Below are 20,451 nucleotides of genomic sequence, written 5' to 3'. Positions count from 1 at the left end.
ACAGTGCCCTAACTGGATTAAATACACTGTCTGAAGTTTCGAGACTCTAATTAGAGAAATGTGCAGCTCGAATAAAAATTCGAATTGAATGACAATAATCAATGTAGTGAATACAAACAATCAGAAATGGCTGTCATAACATCAAAAAAACCTCACCGAGTTTTTCTAATAACTAGTTGTGTGAGATAGATAATCAATATATAAGCGGAACTGTACGTTAAAAGATGGCCGCTTTTCTAGCTGTCCGTAGACAGGCTTGAAAATGAGGTTTGAAAATTGCACTCTAAAATATGGCCGCCGTTTGCCAAACAATGCCAAACATATAAAAAACACACTAAAAGATGGCCGCGATGTCATAAGAATTGGCGGATCGACGACCGGCACACAAGAGAGACAGGTAACACGAGCGATGTTAATAGGCGACTTGTGACCGAAAAATTAGATTGTCAGACTAAAATTAGTCACTGTGTATACACAGGAAACTGCTAGATACGATGACCCCAAAGTGAGGAAGCCGAATGAGCATACTGAGACGCGCAAAGCACACAGCGCTGGATCGCCTATGAAACAAAGCAGGTACGCCCTCTCATATGTAAATAAATGTGGGTAGCATATAAAGGATATCGACATTTAGGTGATGGATTTTTTGGGGAATTTTCATAATTTACAGGCAGAATACTGCCAACTACTCCAATTTGAGACGTGTAGCACCCCGCGCTTGAATGCGCCCACTCGAGAGCAGGTATGTCTCTTGAACTGCGAGAAGTGCAGGGAAACATTTTGAATAAAACGGAGGGGAACACATTTTAAATCACTCCGTCTTATTGATTACAGCTATTGAACAGAGAACGAGAGAGATAGATAATTGATAAGGGTGCCAACACGAGGATAAAGATCCGAGGAGGTATGCTTTAACAATGCTTTTGCAAACAAGTTCCTGAGTTCACTAATGAATTGAAAACAAAGGTCCTTATGTACATAACTTACATTGTAGATAAAGACACAGACGAGGTAGTGAGAAAAACGTACAACAGTTGACCGGCGAGACGCTGGAATACAGGTAAAAGTAGCGACATAAGAGAATGGAGGAGCGAAGAGAGAAATAACTGAGAACTATAATTGAGTACTAAAACGGAATTCTTTTTGTTTTACATACACTTTGTAGATAAACAAAAGAGACAGAGCCCTGATGAGAACCCACAAAGTGATGAAATTGGGTTTGAAACGCGTCAGCATTTGAAACCGAAATGCATTAAGTTGCTGTATATTGAATGATAAATGCTTTTGTGTTTACTTTGTCCTTTGGTTAAAACTGAATCAGAGAACATTTTGTGAAAACGAATTTATTGTTGATAAAAGTTGTTGTGAAACGTGTAGTGTATATAAATGTATTGTGGAATGTTGATGTATTTGTATAGTGAATTTATGTAGAAAGTGTTACATGTGTTAATGTGGTGTGTTTTTTTCAAACATGAAAGACCTAAAATAATGAAATAAAAATTAAAAAGGTATGAAGTGGATATACCAGACAAACTATAGAGTCATTTTGGTTTGTTTTCCTTAATTGTGAGGAGGAAAGAAATGTGAGGGTGGCAATCTCTTTTTTTGTATAAGTATCGATGGTCCAGCCAACTCCACGACCCAGGACCTAACTCCTTATCGTAAGAAAGAGATAAAATGATAAGCACAGATACGTAAGGGGAAAAGTAGGCAAGGGGAAAGATTCAGGGGAGGGGTAATGAGGGGGTAAAGAGAAGAGGAGGGTGACGGACACAGCATGGAAAGAGGAGGGGAAGGGCGACTGGGACACAAACCGGTAGACGAGTCAAAGCAACGTCCAAAGTCCAGTAAGCTGTGATCACAGGGGAAGTGGTATCACTTCTCTATCTCTGTTGTGGGAGGTTCGCTTTACGCAGTGGACTCTCTCAGAGGGGTTTCTGAGGCTCCAAGGCCTACATACTAGATCCTTCTCCAAAAAGGGGAGAGGGAGTGCTTTGGCAAGGGGTGCCATACCATACCTCAGCTGTGAGTGGCTCCCTTGGCGCAGTGGACTCTCTCAGCGGGTTTGCTGAGACTCCAGAGTACATCAAATGATGAAAGAAGAATAAAACGGTTTCAAAATAACACAATCAGAAAGACTGTAACAATTCTTGAAAAATTAAACCCAATTTTATCAAATTTGCACACCAAGTCTTACAACTAAATACATCAAGGTCAACACTTTTTCATATTATCCATTTTTTTCTAAATGACCCCTGGAGATGCTTGGGTGCCTAAAGAACACAAAGCGACGCGTTTCGGTGGCCCAATGTAGATTCACCACCTTCTTCAGGCTTAACGTGACAAATCAGTGTCTTCCCATCCAATAAACCGGGAGAACTGTAATTGCCTTTGGACTGGTTGCTTATCGTCTCCAAACCACACCAAGCACACAAGGGGGCTGTGGCATACAAATCCTCCCTTAATTATATTTCTTCTAGTTGTTTGTATTGAACGGAAGTGTAAATGCGAGATACAAGCAACCTTCGCACGTTCCCTTTTAAAGTCTTCTGTCACCCACCGCAACTGGAGCCGTGGTGAATAATTTCTTATTCGGTCCGATCACCTCCACACGGGTTCTATCAATTCTCTTATAAAAACCAACTGCCGGAACGTAAAAAGTCTCCTAACCTGCTCCAAGCACCCTCGTATTTGTTCGATAATTATATTGATGATATTATAACTCCCAGAGATTTCTGAGTGTGGTAAATTCCATGCAACTTGAAATTTTGACCTGTGCACAAACAGAGGGGGTGCACAAAAAATGGTAAACTCTGACTCCCTCTGAATCAAGGCCAAGAAGCAATGTAGTTGTCTGTGTCAAGCTCAGCCTTCACCACTAAACTGCCAAATGCACTGCTCACTGTGGGTACATTTTAAATTACGCCTACATAATTGGGCACATTTTGGAAATGTACTTCTTAACAAGCAGAGCAATAGCTCCCAATTTTGCAGAAGCCTGTGTGGACAAATTTCCCCAATCCCTGCAGCTGAAAATCTCGTAGAATATGGACAGGACATGATTTGCATTGGGCTGTTGCCACTAAGGTGAACTAGGGGAAACAAAATGGAAGCTGTCTGGCCTCTGCATTTCCTTTCACCAATCCCTTAACTTCTAGGATGGGAATTCTTAGATTTGGAAAAGGTGAAGGAATGCAGTGCAGCAGAAGGGAGGTAAGTGGCGGCTGCTCTCGTCCCAGCATGACAGTGAGAATGATCTTGCTGCATGCAGTAAGGTCCTTTCTTAGGGGTCTATAGTGTTTTAAACATTTGATCAGTTTTAAAATGTAGAAAAGGTGACTCTAAAAAAAAAAATGTTCAAAGTTGTCAGGCCTCTCGTTCTGCAGCTTTGCACAACCGTACACTTTGCAAAGAGGCCAATTTTACGAGCTTGAATTGACCAATGTGTCTGGACTAATCTCTCTCGCTCATAAAATATCCTTCTTCTAAGTCTTTTGTTTTCCTTATATTTTCTGGAGTTTGAAACTCCCCGTAATGGCATCCTGCACAATTGTTTCCTCAATTCTCGTCAAAATATCAATTGCTCTCCTGTCGAATATTCGCTGCTTCAGAGACCCAGGAATGTAAGCCTTGTTTTCTTAGGACCAGTGATCCCCTTTAATATCATTAAGTACTTCTACAAGTCAGAGGCAATGATACACTTTCATTGAAAGCACTGCCCGTACACAGACGGCGATCATTGTTTCTATATCCTACAGTAATCAATGAGAGTCAGCTGTGAGAGAAACAGAACGGGAAATATTCCAGGGACTTTAAATGAATTGAGTGTAGGTCCACAGAATGCCCAGGGCTGCTTCTGGTAAGGACCATGTGGGTCCCTTTAGCAGATCGACAGCACTTCTCCTATCTGTGTGACTCCTTCTGTTCCAGCATGACGTGCAGCGCCACTCTGGTGGAGTGTTTCAAGGCCACTGTCTCTGGCCATTTGATTCAGCGTGCACCCACCGGCACATGCGTGAGTGCATGTGATGCGTGTGAGGTGTGCATGTGATGCTTGTGAGGTGTGCATATGATTCTTGTGAGGTGTGCATGTGATGCTTGTGAGGTGTGCATATGATGCTTGTGAGGTGTGCATGTGATGCTTGTGAGGTGTGCATATGATGCTTGTGAGGTGTGCATATGATGCTTGTGAGGTGTGCATGTGATGCTTGTGAGGTGTGCATGTGATGCTTGTGAGGTGTGCATGTGATGCTTGTGAGGTGTTTCACTGCTTGGAAGGATTCTCGGAGCCGTGGCATGATAGGATTTTGAACTGACTGTCCACAGCACACAAGTGTCGGTTTTCCAGCGCCCAAAACTGAATCTGTTATGGGAGGAATGTAATAATCTCGGGGGTCGCAGGGTCATCTTGGTTTTGAGGAACGGCCCAAAAGGCAGAGCCTTGGAAATACTAGTGGACTGGATACCTGCTAGGCGCTATCCCTGCCGTATTCTACTTCTTCAACACTCCCTTATCAGTTGTGATCTCAAGAGGCCCCCCTCATGGGTGCAGCTACTTTACAATCAACAGTGGGAATACTTTTGAAAGTATGTGAATGACTGTGCCGTCTATGTTTGGGGATAGTCCGAGTGTGATCCACCAGTGGGTCACCAGGGATCCTAGAGGAGGGTTTCAGACGCTCTACTTTATTTCCTTTCAAATATGTAATTTTTGCGAGTTCACACCTCTCCCTGCAGATTTGAATTATCTCCTCTCTATCTGAGTCACTGCACTGCCCCCTGTCGTGAAAGTAGAGAAATGAAGTTACCACAAGCTGGTCATGGAGAACCTGTTTTTTCGCGCACTTGTTCCCTGCCGCCACAGTCCTTCGTTACCGGATCCATAAGCAGAGATCCCTTAGTAAGGAATACTAAATGTGTACGTGGTGGAAACCCATGGAGCCGGAACAGCCAGGGTGGTGCTGGGGATTGGAAGCCAGCTCAGGGGCCATCAGAAGGAACTCAAACTGAATCTATATAGTCGGTACCAAGTACCAGGAAAGGCATGTCCAAAAGAAAGGTCAACGCAGCACAACCGTCTCATGCTCTCAAACTCCCCTACAGCAAAGGCAAGGGTTGGAGCAGAATGTTACACCTCATAAATCGCAGGTAATGTGTGCACCTGAAAGGAAAGTCAACGTATCCGGATGAGAGACTGACGGACAGCCTAAAGTTTAGAATATAATGTTGCATTGGAAAGAAGGCTCCCCAGTGCTCATGTGACTTTCCACCATGGAGGAAACCTGGAATTATCAGGAATATTTGAGCAATGGTGTTTTTATCCTGGACCCAATATTACACAACAGTTTGTGAAAAATGGCACATGATGACCCTAACATTGGAAGGCATTCATGGACCATAATATCAGTAAAGCCTCAGGAATCAGAGCTACAGTAAGAACCAGCTGTGTGATCCAGAAAGGTTTCTCTGTACTCCAGTCAGCGATGGAGCATGAACGCACCACCTGGATAAGATGCTGGGACTTCTGTGGAGAGATTCTCTGACCGAAGTCACACAGTTAGAACGCTTGCCAAACCTGCCCTAGAGGTTGGGATGAGAACATGGACGATAAGTAAACATGCAGGGTCTAAATCACCCAAAAGGAGGCACCCCACTACCCAAATCCATAATACATATGATGACTATCTTGCTGCAGTTTTAAGCTTGTCCCATTTTCAGGCAGACTGTGCAAAATTCAAAATGTAATTAAAATGTGTATTTCTTCTCTGTTCTCATAAAAACAATTGTGAACATGTATAACACTTCCGCTGGGTATCGCACTCCAGTAACTGATTTTTTTTTACCAGGGTTATCTGACCTACATTAATAATGTGCTTATCTGTGAATAAGATGTGCACCGTTAATATCGAACCCACAGTATTGGTGGGACAGAACATTTTGGGCAAAATATGGAAAAAAATACCGCCAGGTAAGTAAGTCTGGCCTTTCTACACCTAGCTCCACATATAAGTACCTATGCAGTGCATATATCTTCAAGGTGCATTCTACAAGCTTCATGTGGAGTTAGGAATAGTAAATCTATAGTTCCCTATATGTACTCACTTTTCAATATTTTGTCCTTCAATATTTTGTCCTTGATACTCTCATGACACAATATTAACATAGCAACAACTGTGAGTAAGACCCAAGTCAAATGTGTATTTGCAGTATTTATTCTAAAAGACAAGCCCGATAAGGAGAAAGCTTGATGTAGGGAATTATTTATGAATAATTAATAACATTTAGGCTGTTTTTTTGAAGTGGCTTAACTTGATTCCTCAGGGTTTTTGTATTTCTATACAGCAATATCCAATTGATGTCTAAGTGTAAGGGAATCCGTTCTCCCAACAGTTCTTGAACACTCGTATTGCTCCTTTGATATCGTAGAAAAATAATAGAAGGCCATATAAAGAAGCCGCTTAATATCTACACCCCACTGGGTTCTGTAAGCTCAGACCCAATAACACGATGCACCACCACTGTTAGGTACAGTTTTCCTGGGTTGTGTTATCCAGTTTGAGCTTACAGAACTCGGTGGGATGTGGATATTAAGCAGCTTCTTTATCTGGCCCTTTGTTATTTTTCTACAACATCAAGGAGCAATAGGAGTGTTCCAAGAAATGTTGGGAGAACTGATTCCCTTACACTTAGACATCGATCAGATATTGCTGCAAAGAAATACATAAAACCCGATGAAGTCCTCTCAGAGGATGAACCGCGTTGGCCGGTCTCAATCATTGATGTTTTAGTGAAAAATAAACATATTTTTTTGACACTTCCTACTACAGCCCATGTTATTCTGATCTTGGAGCAGAGGATATTGATACTGACACCATTAAATAATGTGTTTTTCTATCGTAAAAAAAAGAGCACAAGCTCCACAGTAAAATTGTTGGACTATTGAGGCACTCCCTTTTGTGTTTTTTTCTGTTCATTCGTATTTATGGTTTTAGAGTAGTTTAACCATTAAAGGGTATGTGCCTATTATTATCACTTGACAAGATTAACATCTGTGCAGCCGCTTGTAGCCATAACTACTCTTACTTTGGGATTACTTTTAACTTCATTGATGTTCATATTGTTTTTAATTGAAAGGATATTTAAAATAACCAGAATTAGGTTAGGTATTCCACTTCAAGATGGGCCTCTGACAGACAGGTGTGGCGAGGACAGTCAGTCGCCTGACTCTTTCCTAGCATCAGTGGGTCTTCTAAAGTCATCACTCCGATCAAGGATGTCTGGTTCCTTGAATGCCAAACAACTTCTGCGGTTTATGCTCTCCAGGCATAATATTGTTGTGGCTCCTCCCAACTCCGTGCAAAACGTCTCCCCCATGCACCTGATTTCAGTCTGTGCAGCGTTGCATGTCTGAGATGTGCACATATTTGGACAGGTCTGTCAGTTTCCCGCACTCCGCTTCAGTGGGTTTCTGCCTCCCAAGGAAACGTTGAATTTCTAAGATGCTCCTGCAGACAGAGGGCCCGGAAACCTGACAGCATCAGATTCAGCATGTCTGGTGCTGATGAGAGAAGGATGTTTGTTTAGCCTCGGGCATGCAGAACACCACTCCAGCTTTTATCAGAGGCGAGGACCTTACATTCACATGTATCTGTCGTATTCATTTAATATCTCAGTGAAGTGTCCCTCACACACAGAGACCAGGTGACAGGATGGCGGCAGCAACGTAAGATGCACTAGCACCCCACCAACGTGTACAGCATGGGCTGCAGCAGTGCAAGGTGCCCGAGCACGCAGACAGTACGTACAGCATGGGTTGCAGCAGTGAAGAGTACCCTACCATCAGACAGTATGTATAGCATGAGCAGCAGCAGTGCAAGGTGCTGTAGCACGCAGGTAACATGTACAGTATGGGCTGCAGCTTTGCAGGGTAGCCTAGCATGCAGACAGCATGTACAGCATGGGCTGCAGCAGTGCGGGGTGCCCTAGCTTGCAGATGGTGTGTACAGTATGGGCTGCTGCAGTGCAGGATTCCCCTGCAGGCATACAGAATGTACAGCATGGGCTGCAGCAGTGTAAGGTGCCCTAGCAGGCAGATGGCATGTACAGCATGGGCTGCAGAAGTGAATGGTACCCTACCATGCAGACAGTGTGTATAGCATGGGCAGCAGCAGGGCCGGACTGGCCGCTGTGGGCACCAGGCAATCCCCCGGTGCGCCGCTAGGGTGGGGGCCGGTTCAGGGCCCCTGGGGGCCGTTTTTGTTACAGGGCTGTTTATGCAACATAGGTGCAAAATCGGCCAAACACCGCCCCCGGCAAAGAGCTCGGTTGCATCCCAAAACTCCCCCTCGGGGGCCAGCTGAGCACTTTGCCGGGGGCCGCTTTTGGATCCCAGTCCGGCCCTGGGCAGCAGCAGTGCACGGCGCTGTAGCACGCAGGTAGCATGGACAGCATGGGCAGCAGCAGTGCAAGGTAAAGTAACACACAGACGGCCCTACAGCATTGGCTACTTCAGTGCTGGGTAACCTAGCACACAGGCAACATGGAAAGCATGGACTGCGGCAGTTAAAGTTGCCCTAGCACGCAGGCATCATGCAAAGGAGAGGTAACAATGGTGCTGGCTTCTGATAGGATCCAAATAGGTACAATATGGTGTAGCGATGCAAGCTTCTCCCTCGAACAAAACTGATGAACCACTTGTGGTGCTCGAACCAATTGGAAGGAGTGGTGGTGAAATCCTGGTCTTATGCCAGAAAAGTAAGCCATCTACTGCTTTACCTTAGTATTGAAGGTTTTAGATGTAGGCTATAGCACCGGGGTACGTCTAGTTCCAGCTTCAGTGATAGCGTAAGTAGCAGAATTACTAACCATCCCCACCTCTCCTCCCCTATCTCTCTCTGTCTGTCATTTGCACTCAAATACTCACAAACGCGCACACATATAACCAACACATTAACTAGGGGTGGGTGGAATTTTTAATTTGTCCGACTGAATTAAATCAGCACTGTAACAGTTTTAAACAGGGCTCAGAGGAAGCAGTCCCTCTATTTTTAAAAACCACTACAGATTAAACCTTCATCTGCAGTGAATTTTAAACTTGGAGGGACTGCTCCCTCTTCCAGCCTTGTTTAAGTACCACTGCAGGGCACATACCCCTTGTTGGCGTTACATCAGTTGGTAAGGGCACGAGTGGTCTGCAATGGAGTAGATACCCCTAGGCGCCCATACATACTTATGTAAGGGTACCAAGGGATATGAACTGTGCTGGAGTGCGCAGCATACCCCTCTGTGCCCTTACATAAGTATGTAAGGGCATTGAGGGGTATGCACTGGAGTGGATACGCTTGGGTGCCCTTATATTCTCATGTAGGGGAACTGAGGGGTATGCACTGTGCGGGGGAGAACTGTATACCCCTCCGTGCCCTTACATAAGTATGTAAGGGCATTGAGGGGTATGCACTGGAGTGGATACCCTCCGGTGCCCTTATATTCTCATGTAGGGGAACTGAGGGGTATGCACTGTGCTGGAGTGAACTGTATACCCCTCTGGGCCCCTACATATGTATGTAAGGGCACTGAGGGCTATGTGCAGCATTGTAGTGCAGTGCACACCCCTCGATGCCCTTACATACTTATGTAAAGGAACCGGTGCCCTTACATAAGTATGAAAGGGCATTGAGGGGTATGCCCTGGAGTGGATACCCCTTAGTGTCCTTACACAGGAAGCTGGTGTTTGTATGGGCTACACGTTATTAGTGCCAAGTAAAAACACTCATTGCGCCTTTGACCATTTTGTTCTTGAGAAGGAAACAGCTCATATCACTGACAACCATTGAGCCCCCGCCTTCCCCACGTTGGTGGTGTTTGCGCATTTCGTTATTAGAATGCTGGTGGCATGTCCACTATCTATTCACTTCTATGCATCTCTGCAGGATGCTTGCTCGTTGATGCTAAAGTTCATTCTCCTTTTCCTCTGGGCACTGTTTGTCTGTCTATTATCACTGTAATGTGATGTGCATGCTGTGCTAATTCTCTCTGCTTCTGTACGTTGAGTTATGCCTTTTGGTGCTCAAGCCTTGCTTGCACTTGAAAAGCACTTGAATGGATCACCTCGTTCCTCACCGGAAGAACCCAGAGAGTCCGCCTTCCTCCATTCAAGTCCGAGGCCTCTGAAGTCATCTGCGGCGTACCTCAAGGATCCTCACTCAGTCCCACCCTCTTCAACGTATACATGAGCCCCCTCGCGGCCATCGCACGCCAACACAACCTCAACATCATCTCTTACGCGGACGACACTCAACTGATCCTTTCTCTCACCAATGACCCCAGCACCGCCAAAACTAACCTACACAAAGGAATGAAAGGAGTTGCCGAATGGATGAAACAAAGCCGTCTGAAACTGAACTCAGACAAAACAGAAGTCCTCATCTTAGGTACATCCCCCTCTGCATGGGACGACTCCTGGTGGCCGGAAGCCCTCGGAAAAGCACCCATCCCGACAGACCACGCACGGAACCTTGGCGTCATCCTGGATTCTTCACTCTCAATGAACAGACAAGTCAGCGCCGTTTCCTCTTCTTGCTTCAACATTCTTCGCATGCTCAGTAAAACATTTCTCTGGATCCCCTCCGAAACAAGGAAAACAGTCACCCACGCTCTGGTCACGAGCCGACTGGACTACGGAAACACCCTCTACGCGGGTACTACCGCAAAACTCCAGAAGAAACTCCAACGAATCCAAAACGCCTCAGCCAGGCTCATATTAGACATCCCACGCAACGAACACATCTCTGGTCACCTTAAAGACCTCCACTGGCTACCGGTCAATAAGAGGATCACTTTCCGACTGCTTACCCACGCACACAAATCACTCTACGACATCGGACCAGATTGCCTCAACTCTCGACTGTCCTTCTACACCCCCTCCCGCCAACTACGTTCTTCCAGCCAAGCCCTCGCCACTGTACCTCGCATCAACAAGACCACCATGGGAGGCAGATCCTTTTCATACCTGGCTGCTAAAACATGGAACTCACTCCCCGCTTACCTTCGCCTCACCCAGAACCACCTAGCGTTCAGAAAGCAGCTTAAAACGTGGATATTTGACAAATAATCCTCCTCCCCTTCCTAAGCGCCTTGAAACCCTCTGGGTATGTAGTGCGCTATACAAATGTTTTGACTTGACTTCCTCTCTATTGTTCTGCACAATGTTAATGCCCAGCGATGCTCCTGCCGTACCCATTCTGTCTATCGCTCAGTGTAGTTTTATTGGCAGTGGATGCTTATGCTCTGTTCATTCTCTCTGTTGCTCTCTGCAGTTATTTCACGGTTATGCTAATGTTATGCCTAATTTCTCTATTGCTTTGTATCCTGTCATTGCCCTGCAATGATCATAACATGCCTATTCTCTCTATTGGTTTGCGTGTTGTTATTGGCCAACAGTTCTCATTCCATATCCATTCTATCGCTCAGTGTAGCTTTGTTGGTAAGGGGTGCTTATGCCTTTCCATTCTCTCTATTGCACAGCTTAGTGTTATTGTAGAGCTATGTTCACCCTGTCTATGCCCTCCCCTCCTGTTTCTCCAGGCACTGTTTGATGCTCATGCTGCGCCGATGCTCTCTAGTGCTCTATACATGTAGAGATATTGCCATTGATGGTCATGGGTGTTATTTTTTAGTAGAGTTTTGCCAGCAATGAACGTGCATATTGGTATTTTTGTTTTATGTAAAGTCATTGCTGAATGATGATTGTGCCATACTCGTTCTCTTCTTTTGTCAGTGTATTGCTCAAGCCCCACTCTATTCTCTGTATTGCCCCATATACTTATTGTCCAGGGATAATCACGTTATGTCAGTTCACGTTACTTCTTTATGTAATTATTGCCCAATGATACTCATAACATTTAAAAAGCCCTTCCGTGGCTTCCAGATACAGTTAGGAAGACTCTTGTCTAGGCTCTCATCACCTGTCGTCTGGCCCATGGGAACTCCGTCCTGACCTCAGTAAAGTGGTTTAGGACACTGCCGCTCATCTAATTTGTAATGTTCCCTCTCGCTCAACTTCCTCCCTAGAACCCTTAGGAAGCTTCATTGGCTGCCTATTTGGAGGCATGCCATCTTAAAACTCTTTTGTTTGATACACAAAGCACTTCACAAGTCTTGGCCAGCGTATTGGTTTTCTCGACTAAATCTCTATCTTCCTTCAGGATGTCTGAGATCTTCGGGCAAGGAGCTTTTGGTGATCCCTCGTATCCGTACCACAAGATATGGGGGCAGAACTATCTCTTACACAACCCTTATCACTGGAATAAACTCCCTCTTAGGCTTTGCTCCTGCCCAGACTTCCCCTCCTTTAAGAAGGAGCTTAAGACTTGGGGGCATATTACCAAGCAATACCGATAATTATCGCTATTGCTTGGTTAGAGACAAAAATTTACCGCTGAGCTGCGGCGATTTTTACCGCAAATAAACCTTGGTATTACCAAGGTTTATCGCAAATGCGATAAAAATCGCCGCAATGCATGAATATCGCTGAAAAGTCAGCGATATTCATGCATTACCGAGCTAATGCTCTTAGCCATGTTATCCACCTCCCATTGGATAACAGGGCTAAGAACTGCTCATGGCAGGTGTTAGCTTTTGGAGATATTCGCGCTTAGCGCGAATATCTTCAAAAGTTGGTAATAGGAGATAGCGATGTTAGCCACTGTTTTCAGTCACTAACATCTTGGCACGCCCACTTTGCATGTCATTAGTGATAAATATCACTGAAATGCAAAGTGGGGCCCAAGATGGTCGCCATCTCCTACTAGCTGTCGCTAACTGGTGTTAGCGACAGCTAGATAATAGGGAGATAATTTTATCTCCGCTTTCTTGGCTTTTAAAGCCAAAAAAGCGGAGATAAACCCCCTTGATAATATGCCCCTTGATTTTTTTAGATTCCCTCCATTTCTTGTCTCATGCAGCATAGCGCTGAGATACTCCTCTGGGAGTGAATCATGCACGATATCAAATGACCAAATAATAATAATAATAATGATAATAACATTAATAATGTCAGCTCTCTTTAATGTTGCATGCAGTTATAGCCCAGTCATGATCATGTCATGTCAGTTCTCTTTATTGTTCTGTGTAGTTATTGGCCAAAGATGCTCATGTCAAGTCATTTCTCTTTATTGTTCTGTGTACTAATTGCCCGGTGATGCTCACATCATGTCAGTTCTCTTTGTTTTTCTGTGTAGTTATTGCCCAGTGATGATCATGTCATGTCATTTCTCTTTATTTTTCGGTGTAGTTATTGCCCAAAGATGCTCATGTCATGTCCTTTCTCTTTATTGTTCTGTGTAGTTATTGCCCAGTGATGTTCACGTCATGTCAGTTCTCTTTATCATTCCGTGTAGTTATATGCCCAAAGATGCTCACATCATGTCATTTCTCTTTATTGTTCTGTGTAGTTATTGCCCAGTGATGCTCGTGTCATGCCAGTTCTCTTAATTGTTCTGTGTAGTTATTGACCAGTCATGCTAGCTCTCTTTAGTGCTCTGAGAAGTTATTGCTCAGTGATGCTCATGTCATGGCAGTTCTCTTTATTGTTCTGTGTAGGTATTGCCTAGTGATGCTCACTTCATGTCAGTTCTCTTTATTGTTCTGTGTAGTTATTGCCCAGTGATGCTCATGTCATGGCAGTTCTCTTTATTGTTCTGTGTAGTTATTGCCCAGCGATGCTCCTGTCATGTCAGTTCTCTTTATCGTTCTGTGTAGTTATTGCCCAATGATGCTCACGTCATGTCAGTACTCTGTTGTTCTGTGTAGTTATTGCCCAGTCATGGTCATGTCATGGCAGTTCTCTTTAGTGTTCTGTGTAGTTATTGCCCAGTGATGCTCATGTCATGGCAGTTCTCTTTATTGTTCTGTGTAGTTATTGCCCAGTCATGATCATGTCATGTCAGGTCTCTTTAGTGTTTTGAGAAGTTATTGCTCAGTGATGCTCATGTCATGGCAGTTCTCTTTAGTGTTCTGTGTAGTTATTGCCCAGTGATGCTCATGTCATGGCAGTTCTCTTTATTGTTCTGTGTAGTTATTGCCCAGTCATGATCATGTCATGTCAGGTCTCTTTAGTGTTTTGAGAAGTTATTGCTCAGTGATGCTCATGTCATGGCAGTTCTCTTTATTGTTCTGTGTAGTTATTGCCCAGTGATGCTCGCGTCATATCCATTTCTCCGTTGCTGTGTTGATATATTGTCAATAGTTGCTGCTTCACATTTTCTTGCGTAGTGTGCAGTACCATTGCCTGTTGATGACAATGTCATGTCCTTTCTTTTCCCTCCCTTAGGTTGAACGTGCAGTGTGACAGTACCGAGGCCGAGATGAACCACCTTTACCCAGCAGTGGTGGAGACAGTGCATGAGTGCTACCTGCAGAAGACGGAGCTGCTCTTCAGCTGTGCCGGGCACCATGAGAAGTACCGACGCCTCTGCCCATGCCGGGACTTCCGTTGGGGGCAGGTGGCTCTGTGCCAGGACTGCTTGTGACCACGAGGGCTGGGCAAGGCCTGGCCGCCTTTGACCATTGGCCAACCCTAGTAAGGTGGGAGGTCTACCAAAAGTGGCTGCTCCTACGGTATAAGTGCCAGGGTCCGAAATGTTAGCCAAACCTGGGCTTCAGCGAAGGAGTGTCTCGGCTCACGCCTTGTATCAATCACAAGAGGGGCCCGGGCCACCGCCCCACACGCCAACCTGGAGTTCCAAGGGATACCCTCAGACCTTCAATCCACGTCCAGCTCTATTTGCCACTTTTCGACGGCTACAATGTTATTTATTTTGTTTTTCGATATTTATTGAGATTTGAAAACTGGTTTCGGGATCCTGTAATGAAAATCAAGATGAGCAAAATAACTTTCCGAACTATTTGAGGGCTGATTGCGGCACGACTGTTCAGAACGGGAGCACCGCTGCCATTCGCATCCATGCCTACACCGTCCTGCAGCACTGGGAGACAAATTTCTAAAACTGGAAAAGCAAAATAACCTCCCCCAGAATAAAAAAAGTACTGTTTGCTAAAACGCTAGGTTTGATTAAAGGTGTCACTCACTACACAGGGAGACCTAGCCGCACTGGGTCCCTGGTTTGTTTTCCAGCAGAAGTGCCAAGGGTAAAAAGGGCATGCACTCTGATCTCTCCTCTTACCCATCCCCAGGGGTTGGCTGCGCACTACTGGGCAGATTGAGAAGCTTGCACTGCTGTGACCTTGAAGGACTTGAATTAAGGTCACCATGCGACTCTCACTTACAGTTTCAAATGAAGCAACTAAGGTTCAAGATTAAAATGTCTGTAAAGGAACCAGAAATGAAACTCCTAGGTACATTGTCATCTGGTTAATATATATTCATGATTATTAATATCATTAATGCTTTGAAAGTCTCATCGCCAGCATCAAATTCAAAGCAATTTCTTAAGCAGCTGCGGGGGAATGTAGTTAAAGTGCGGATGAAGTAGGAAAACTCCACCAATCACAAATAAATCCACTCCTGGGTTTCAGTTGTATTTGGAATTGGCTGTGGCATCCGAAGTGCTGTGGCTTGTTGGAAAACACCAACCGGGCTCTGCTCGGGACTCGGATGTTGGAAAAAATCTATCTTCATATTAATGGCTACCGTACTCCATAAGTAAAGCTACCAGGTGACTCCATGTCACCAAGGACGCAGTGTTCCATTCCTGGGTTTTCATGATGCATTCATGAGCTGTGGTCACTTTGGGTGGGGAAGCTTCGTAGAAACCTACAACTCGCTTGTGTGTCCCTAAAGGTCCTCTGACTTCTGTCTGGCGCTAATTGTGTACCCACTTTTCATTTTTACTTTGCATTCTGGTACTTGCAGTCCAGCATTTTTGATGGAAAAAGCAAACATACGATTACAGTGGTGGGAGTGGGTCTCACCAAATTCTCAACCAATCCTGGGTTTTTCTCACCAGCATTTTGCATGATGGCATTTTGGAGGCCGTACCTAGAACACTTAAAGTGAAAGTAAAGTACCACAAAACAAATGCTGTTGTCTAGCAAATCAGGACAGGCTGAAAGTAGACAAGACAGTGGGCATCTGTGCAATTGACTGCCAGAATTATTTTAAAAAAGGAGCGTGCGGGGCTCACATGTGGTATGGGATAGTACAGTGCTACAGAAAGTATGCGTGACGCTGCACACCCCAGTGCTCGCAGGAGGCAGCGGCACGGTGTGCTAATGGGTGTTGTAATTCGTCTATGGGGCGGAGGCAGATGGGAGCTCAATGTTTAGCAGACACAGGTGTGAGCTTACAGTGGTTTGGGCCAAACATGAATGATCCGATCAAAGCATTGTCACTTTCAGATGTGAAACAACGTTAAAGTCCATTGGGGTTGAGACTGCCTAAAAGTAAGACTCCAGCCTGGCGGCACGCAAAGGCCATAAGGGCTATTCCTCGCAAAGAAGATCTTGTTTTGAAGATATGGGACTCTGGAAGAATGAAAGTAGCGTTAGAAAATATGACTTCTCCAGCTGCACTTGGGGAGCAGTCTGAATGTCCCAAAAGAGAAAAGGGTCCGTACTGAATGCAAATAACAGTAAAAATGCCAGGTGGACCCTTTAAAACTTGAAGCAAAAGCAGTACATTGTATGGCTGCCCCTCCATCATCTCACTTCTTCACCATCATCACTCCATCTTTCCATCAGCCCGCCCCTTCATCACGCCTCCAGCTTCCTGAGTTTTCACCGCTCTGCCAGGACATTACACCACTCCTCCATCACCCTGCCTCACCATTCCTCCCCTCAGCACTCTGCTTCACAGACTGGCCCCTCTACCATTTGACCATTGCCACCACTGTACTTTGCCCCTCCATCATTACTGCCCTTCATAACTCGCATCAGCACCGCAAACACTCTGCATCTTCACTGCTCCCCTTCCATCACCCCTGGACCACCATTCTGTCCTCCACCATGCCACTTGCCAGAGTTGGACTCAGCTACCTTTCCTCTCCAAGAGCCTAACCTCCACCAGGCTACCCTTCAGCCATTCCATTTCTTCCAGTCCACCGTATTTCTACTCTATGTTTCTGCACCTCTATCACATGGACCTCCATTATTCATTTAGACAGCCTACGTCATCTCTCTCTTCCTCTCTACGGCCTTGTATCAATCACTCCATCTTCTGACTGTCACTGTATAAGTATCTCCTGGACACTTGCTTGTACCTTCACTTTCTGTACACCTGTGGACCAACATCTCTCAGATTGCACAAACAATGTACTAGGCGAACCATGGAGCAGCAGACAAGCAATAGAGACACTCAAATCTTCCTTTCTGTTTTCTAAAGATTTATTTCTGGTAATAAAGATTTTATCTGAATGTGGATAAAGAAGTGTTGCTTTATTTGGTTGTTGTTTTCTTGTATAATTTAAACAGCCATTGTGCCTAGAAAGTATCATCCTTTCCTTGCAAACCCCATACTGCAATTCCTGACTTTCCCCTTCAGTGTGTACCGTGGAAAAGGGAGGAAGTTAGAGGTGAAGATGGAGACTGACATGTGATGAGTTTGGCAATGGCATATGAGATTACTATTCCAGCCTCAGAGGCAGACAGCATGCCACACACCCAGAGCATAGCACACGCTCACAACATGGCATACACCCCAAGACAGACAGTTTGATAAAAGTTTTCTATAATGGACAAAGGTAAAAACTCACAGTTTCTGTGTCCAAACTCTCCACAGCAAACTAATGTATCATAATTCCATTACCACCACCAGTACCGCACCGAAGCATAAAGCAGACTCCAATTGAAGTGGTGCCCTCCCTTACTCAGTCCTCATATTCAAATCTAGACCTCATGATGCCCAAAAAGAACATATTTGAGCACATTCGTTTATTTTGGTTTCAATCCCATCTACATCCCATCAATGAAAATCCACGCAGTCCAATTGTTCTATTTCATAATGCAATCCTCTTCGTTGTCCTCTGCAAATGAGATTTTACTTAAAGGAAATTAGTACTTTAAAGGTATTTCGTTTATACTTTAGGATTATCTGCTCCTGTTTTGGACTCTGATGATCTTTGCTGCAGAGACATTGCACCTTGAGTGCCCAGTTGAAGCACCAATATCTGTTGGTTGCTGGAAATTCACTGCCTTACTAACAGATGGCAAGTTGTCACTCGGCTGTTGAGTAAGACAAATTGAGAACCTTTTGAAAGCAGTGCTTAGTTTGGAAAATGAGGGCCGGTGCGCAAACACTGCTCAGAACCTCGCGGCCCGCGCGGTTGAATGTCAGCGTGCCGAAGACCAACGCTGCATAGTACCGAATCCACCTCAGGCCCAGTGGTCGAAGTGGGAAAAAAAAGTAGGGGAACTGTGGGTGGAGAATCGGGGGGCGGGAATAACCGAAGATTGAATCAGTGGGCAGAGCCAGGGGTGTGGCTAGAAATAGCAAAACATACCAATTTTTTGTACGTTTAGCATTTCACTGACCAGTTACAGCTTATAACGTTATTTAATTAAAACAATGGATAAACATGTTTATTTGAGGTTTAATTCAGGAAAAAGCAAACACTCATAGGGAATACAGGTTTATGTAAAGCGTGTGAAATGTAAGCAGGAACATTACCTTAATGCTTTTACTCTCATTGTTCAGAAATCCATGATTATTTTTTGTCTTGAAGGGACTCTTCAGAAGAATCTAGACTCACAGAAAGCCACAAAGGCTTCTTTACATTCATGTCAACCAGCTAGCTGCTCAATCATAATATAGCAAAAAGAACAACTGGCGGACAGAATGTAGAACAATGTCATACATTCACCCCAGTACAGATATCTGGGCCTAAATCCATTGTTTCTTTGCTCAACATGCCATTCAAGTTTGGAGCCAGCCATATGCAAATCAGTCTTGATCCTGCACCCAATGGGAACAGTCCAGCCCGAACTGCCAGGCCAGGTCCTCCCTGGACTGGAAACAAGCATCCTCGACCGGTTTCGGGCTTTCAGCCCTCATCAGCCAGGATAGCTTGATTCCAGTGGCATGGAGAGCAGGGGACTCATGTCTGAACATACCTGTCCCACTCGGGGTGACAAATGCAAAAACAACAGTTGATGGACAGAATGCAGAACAATGTCATACATTCACCCCAGTACAGAGATCTAGGCCTAAATCCATTGCTTTTTTGCTCACCATGCCATTCCAGGTTGGACCACCCATATGCAAATCAGTCTTGATCCTGCGCCCAATGTGAACAGTCCAGCCCGAACTGCCAGGCCATATGTATTCAAGTGTCCTTTCATTCGGGAAGTGAACACAAAGCAGTAACCACAGAACTATGCACATAACATATTGCTCTTTGATATGCATGGTACATGTTCTTTGAAGCAGGCAAATTACACTTCTGCACTACCTTAGATGAGTAAAACAGCCACTAGACAAAACTGCTCCCATCTATCTCCAGCAGGTACATTGATCACCAACGTTATCTTGGCACTTGTATTGTTGACCGAAACCTGCTAAATATACAAAGAACTTAGCAGTGTTTTTCAAACTCCAGTACTTGTACAAAACCGGTACCCCCAAAGTAAACTGGCTCCCTACCCTTCCAGTCACCCTGGGAAACGCCTGCTCCTGCCCTTTCACTGCTCCTGTCCAGTCAGTACTCCTGCTCGATCAACATTCCTGCTTCGTCAATTCCCCTGTCCCCTCCCTTCTTCTGTCCCGTCACTTCTCCTGGCCTATCACTTCTCCTGCCTGTCACTTCTCCTGCCCTGTTCACTGCTCCTGCCCCGTTCACTGCTCCTGCCCCATTCACTGCTCCTGCCCCATTCACTACTCCTGCCCCATTTACTGCTCCTGCCATATTCACTACACCTGCCCCATTCACTGCTCCTGCCCTGTTCACTGCTCCTGCCCCGTTCACTGCTCTTGCCCCGTTCACTACTCCTGTCTGTTCACCGCTGCTGCCCGGTTACCACTCCTGCTCATGCCTAATCACCGCTCCTGCCCCATTACTTCTACTGCTTCGTCACTTCTCCTGCCCCATCACTCCTCCTGCCCCGTCACCTCTCCTGCCCATCACCTCTCCTGCCCATCACATCACCTGCGTGTCATGTCACCTGCCCGTCACTTCTTGTGCCCGGTCACCTTTCCTTCCACGTCACCTCTCCTGCCCTGTCGCCTCTCCTGCCCCATCACTTCTCCTGCCCGTCACTGCTCCTGCCCCGTTCACTGCTCCTGCCCCGTTCATTGCTCCTGCCCCGTTCACTGCTCCTGCCCTGTTCACTGCTCCTGCCCCGTTCACCGCTCCTGTCCTTTCACCGCTACCACCCGGTTACCGCTCTAGCTCATGCCCCGTCACCTCTTCTGCCCCATCACCTCTCCTGCCCATCACCTCCCCTGCCCCATAACCTCTCCTGCCCGTCACCTTCCCTGCTCCATCACCTCTCCTGCCCCAT

At 45.5% G+C, this 20,451-nt stretch overlaps 1 protein-coding gene across 2 annotated transcripts in view; it reads left to right on the top strand.

The window, feature by feature from the left end:
- Positions 1 to 17,380, top strand: part of MGAT5B (alpha-1,6-mannosylglycoprotein 6-beta-N-acetylglucosaminyltransferase B) — a 795,006-nt gene extending 777,626 nt beyond the window's left edge. For both annotated transcript variants that reach the window (XM_086930672.1, XM_086930673.1), the window contains exon 17: positions 14,330 to 17,380. In XM_086930672.1, coding sequence (XP_086786798.1) covers positions 14,330 to 14,528 — 199 coding nt within the window. In that variant the 3' untranslated portion in view covers positions 14,529 to 17,380. The remainder of the gene's footprint in view (positions 1 to 14,329) is intronic.
- The last annotated feature ends 3,071 nt before the right edge of the window (positions 17,381 to 20,451 follow it).

Source organism: Lissotriton vulgaris, chromosome 7 (genome assembly GCF_964263255.1).
Source record: "Lissotriton vulgaris chromosome 7, aLisVul1.2, whole genome shotgun sequence".
Classification (NCBI taxonomy): domain Eukaryota; kingdom Metazoa; phylum Chordata; class Amphibia; order Caudata; family Salamandridae; genus Lissotriton; species Lissotriton vulgaris.
Note: the sequence above shows the minus strand (reverse complement) of the source record. Positions and strands in the feature narration are given on the sequence as shown.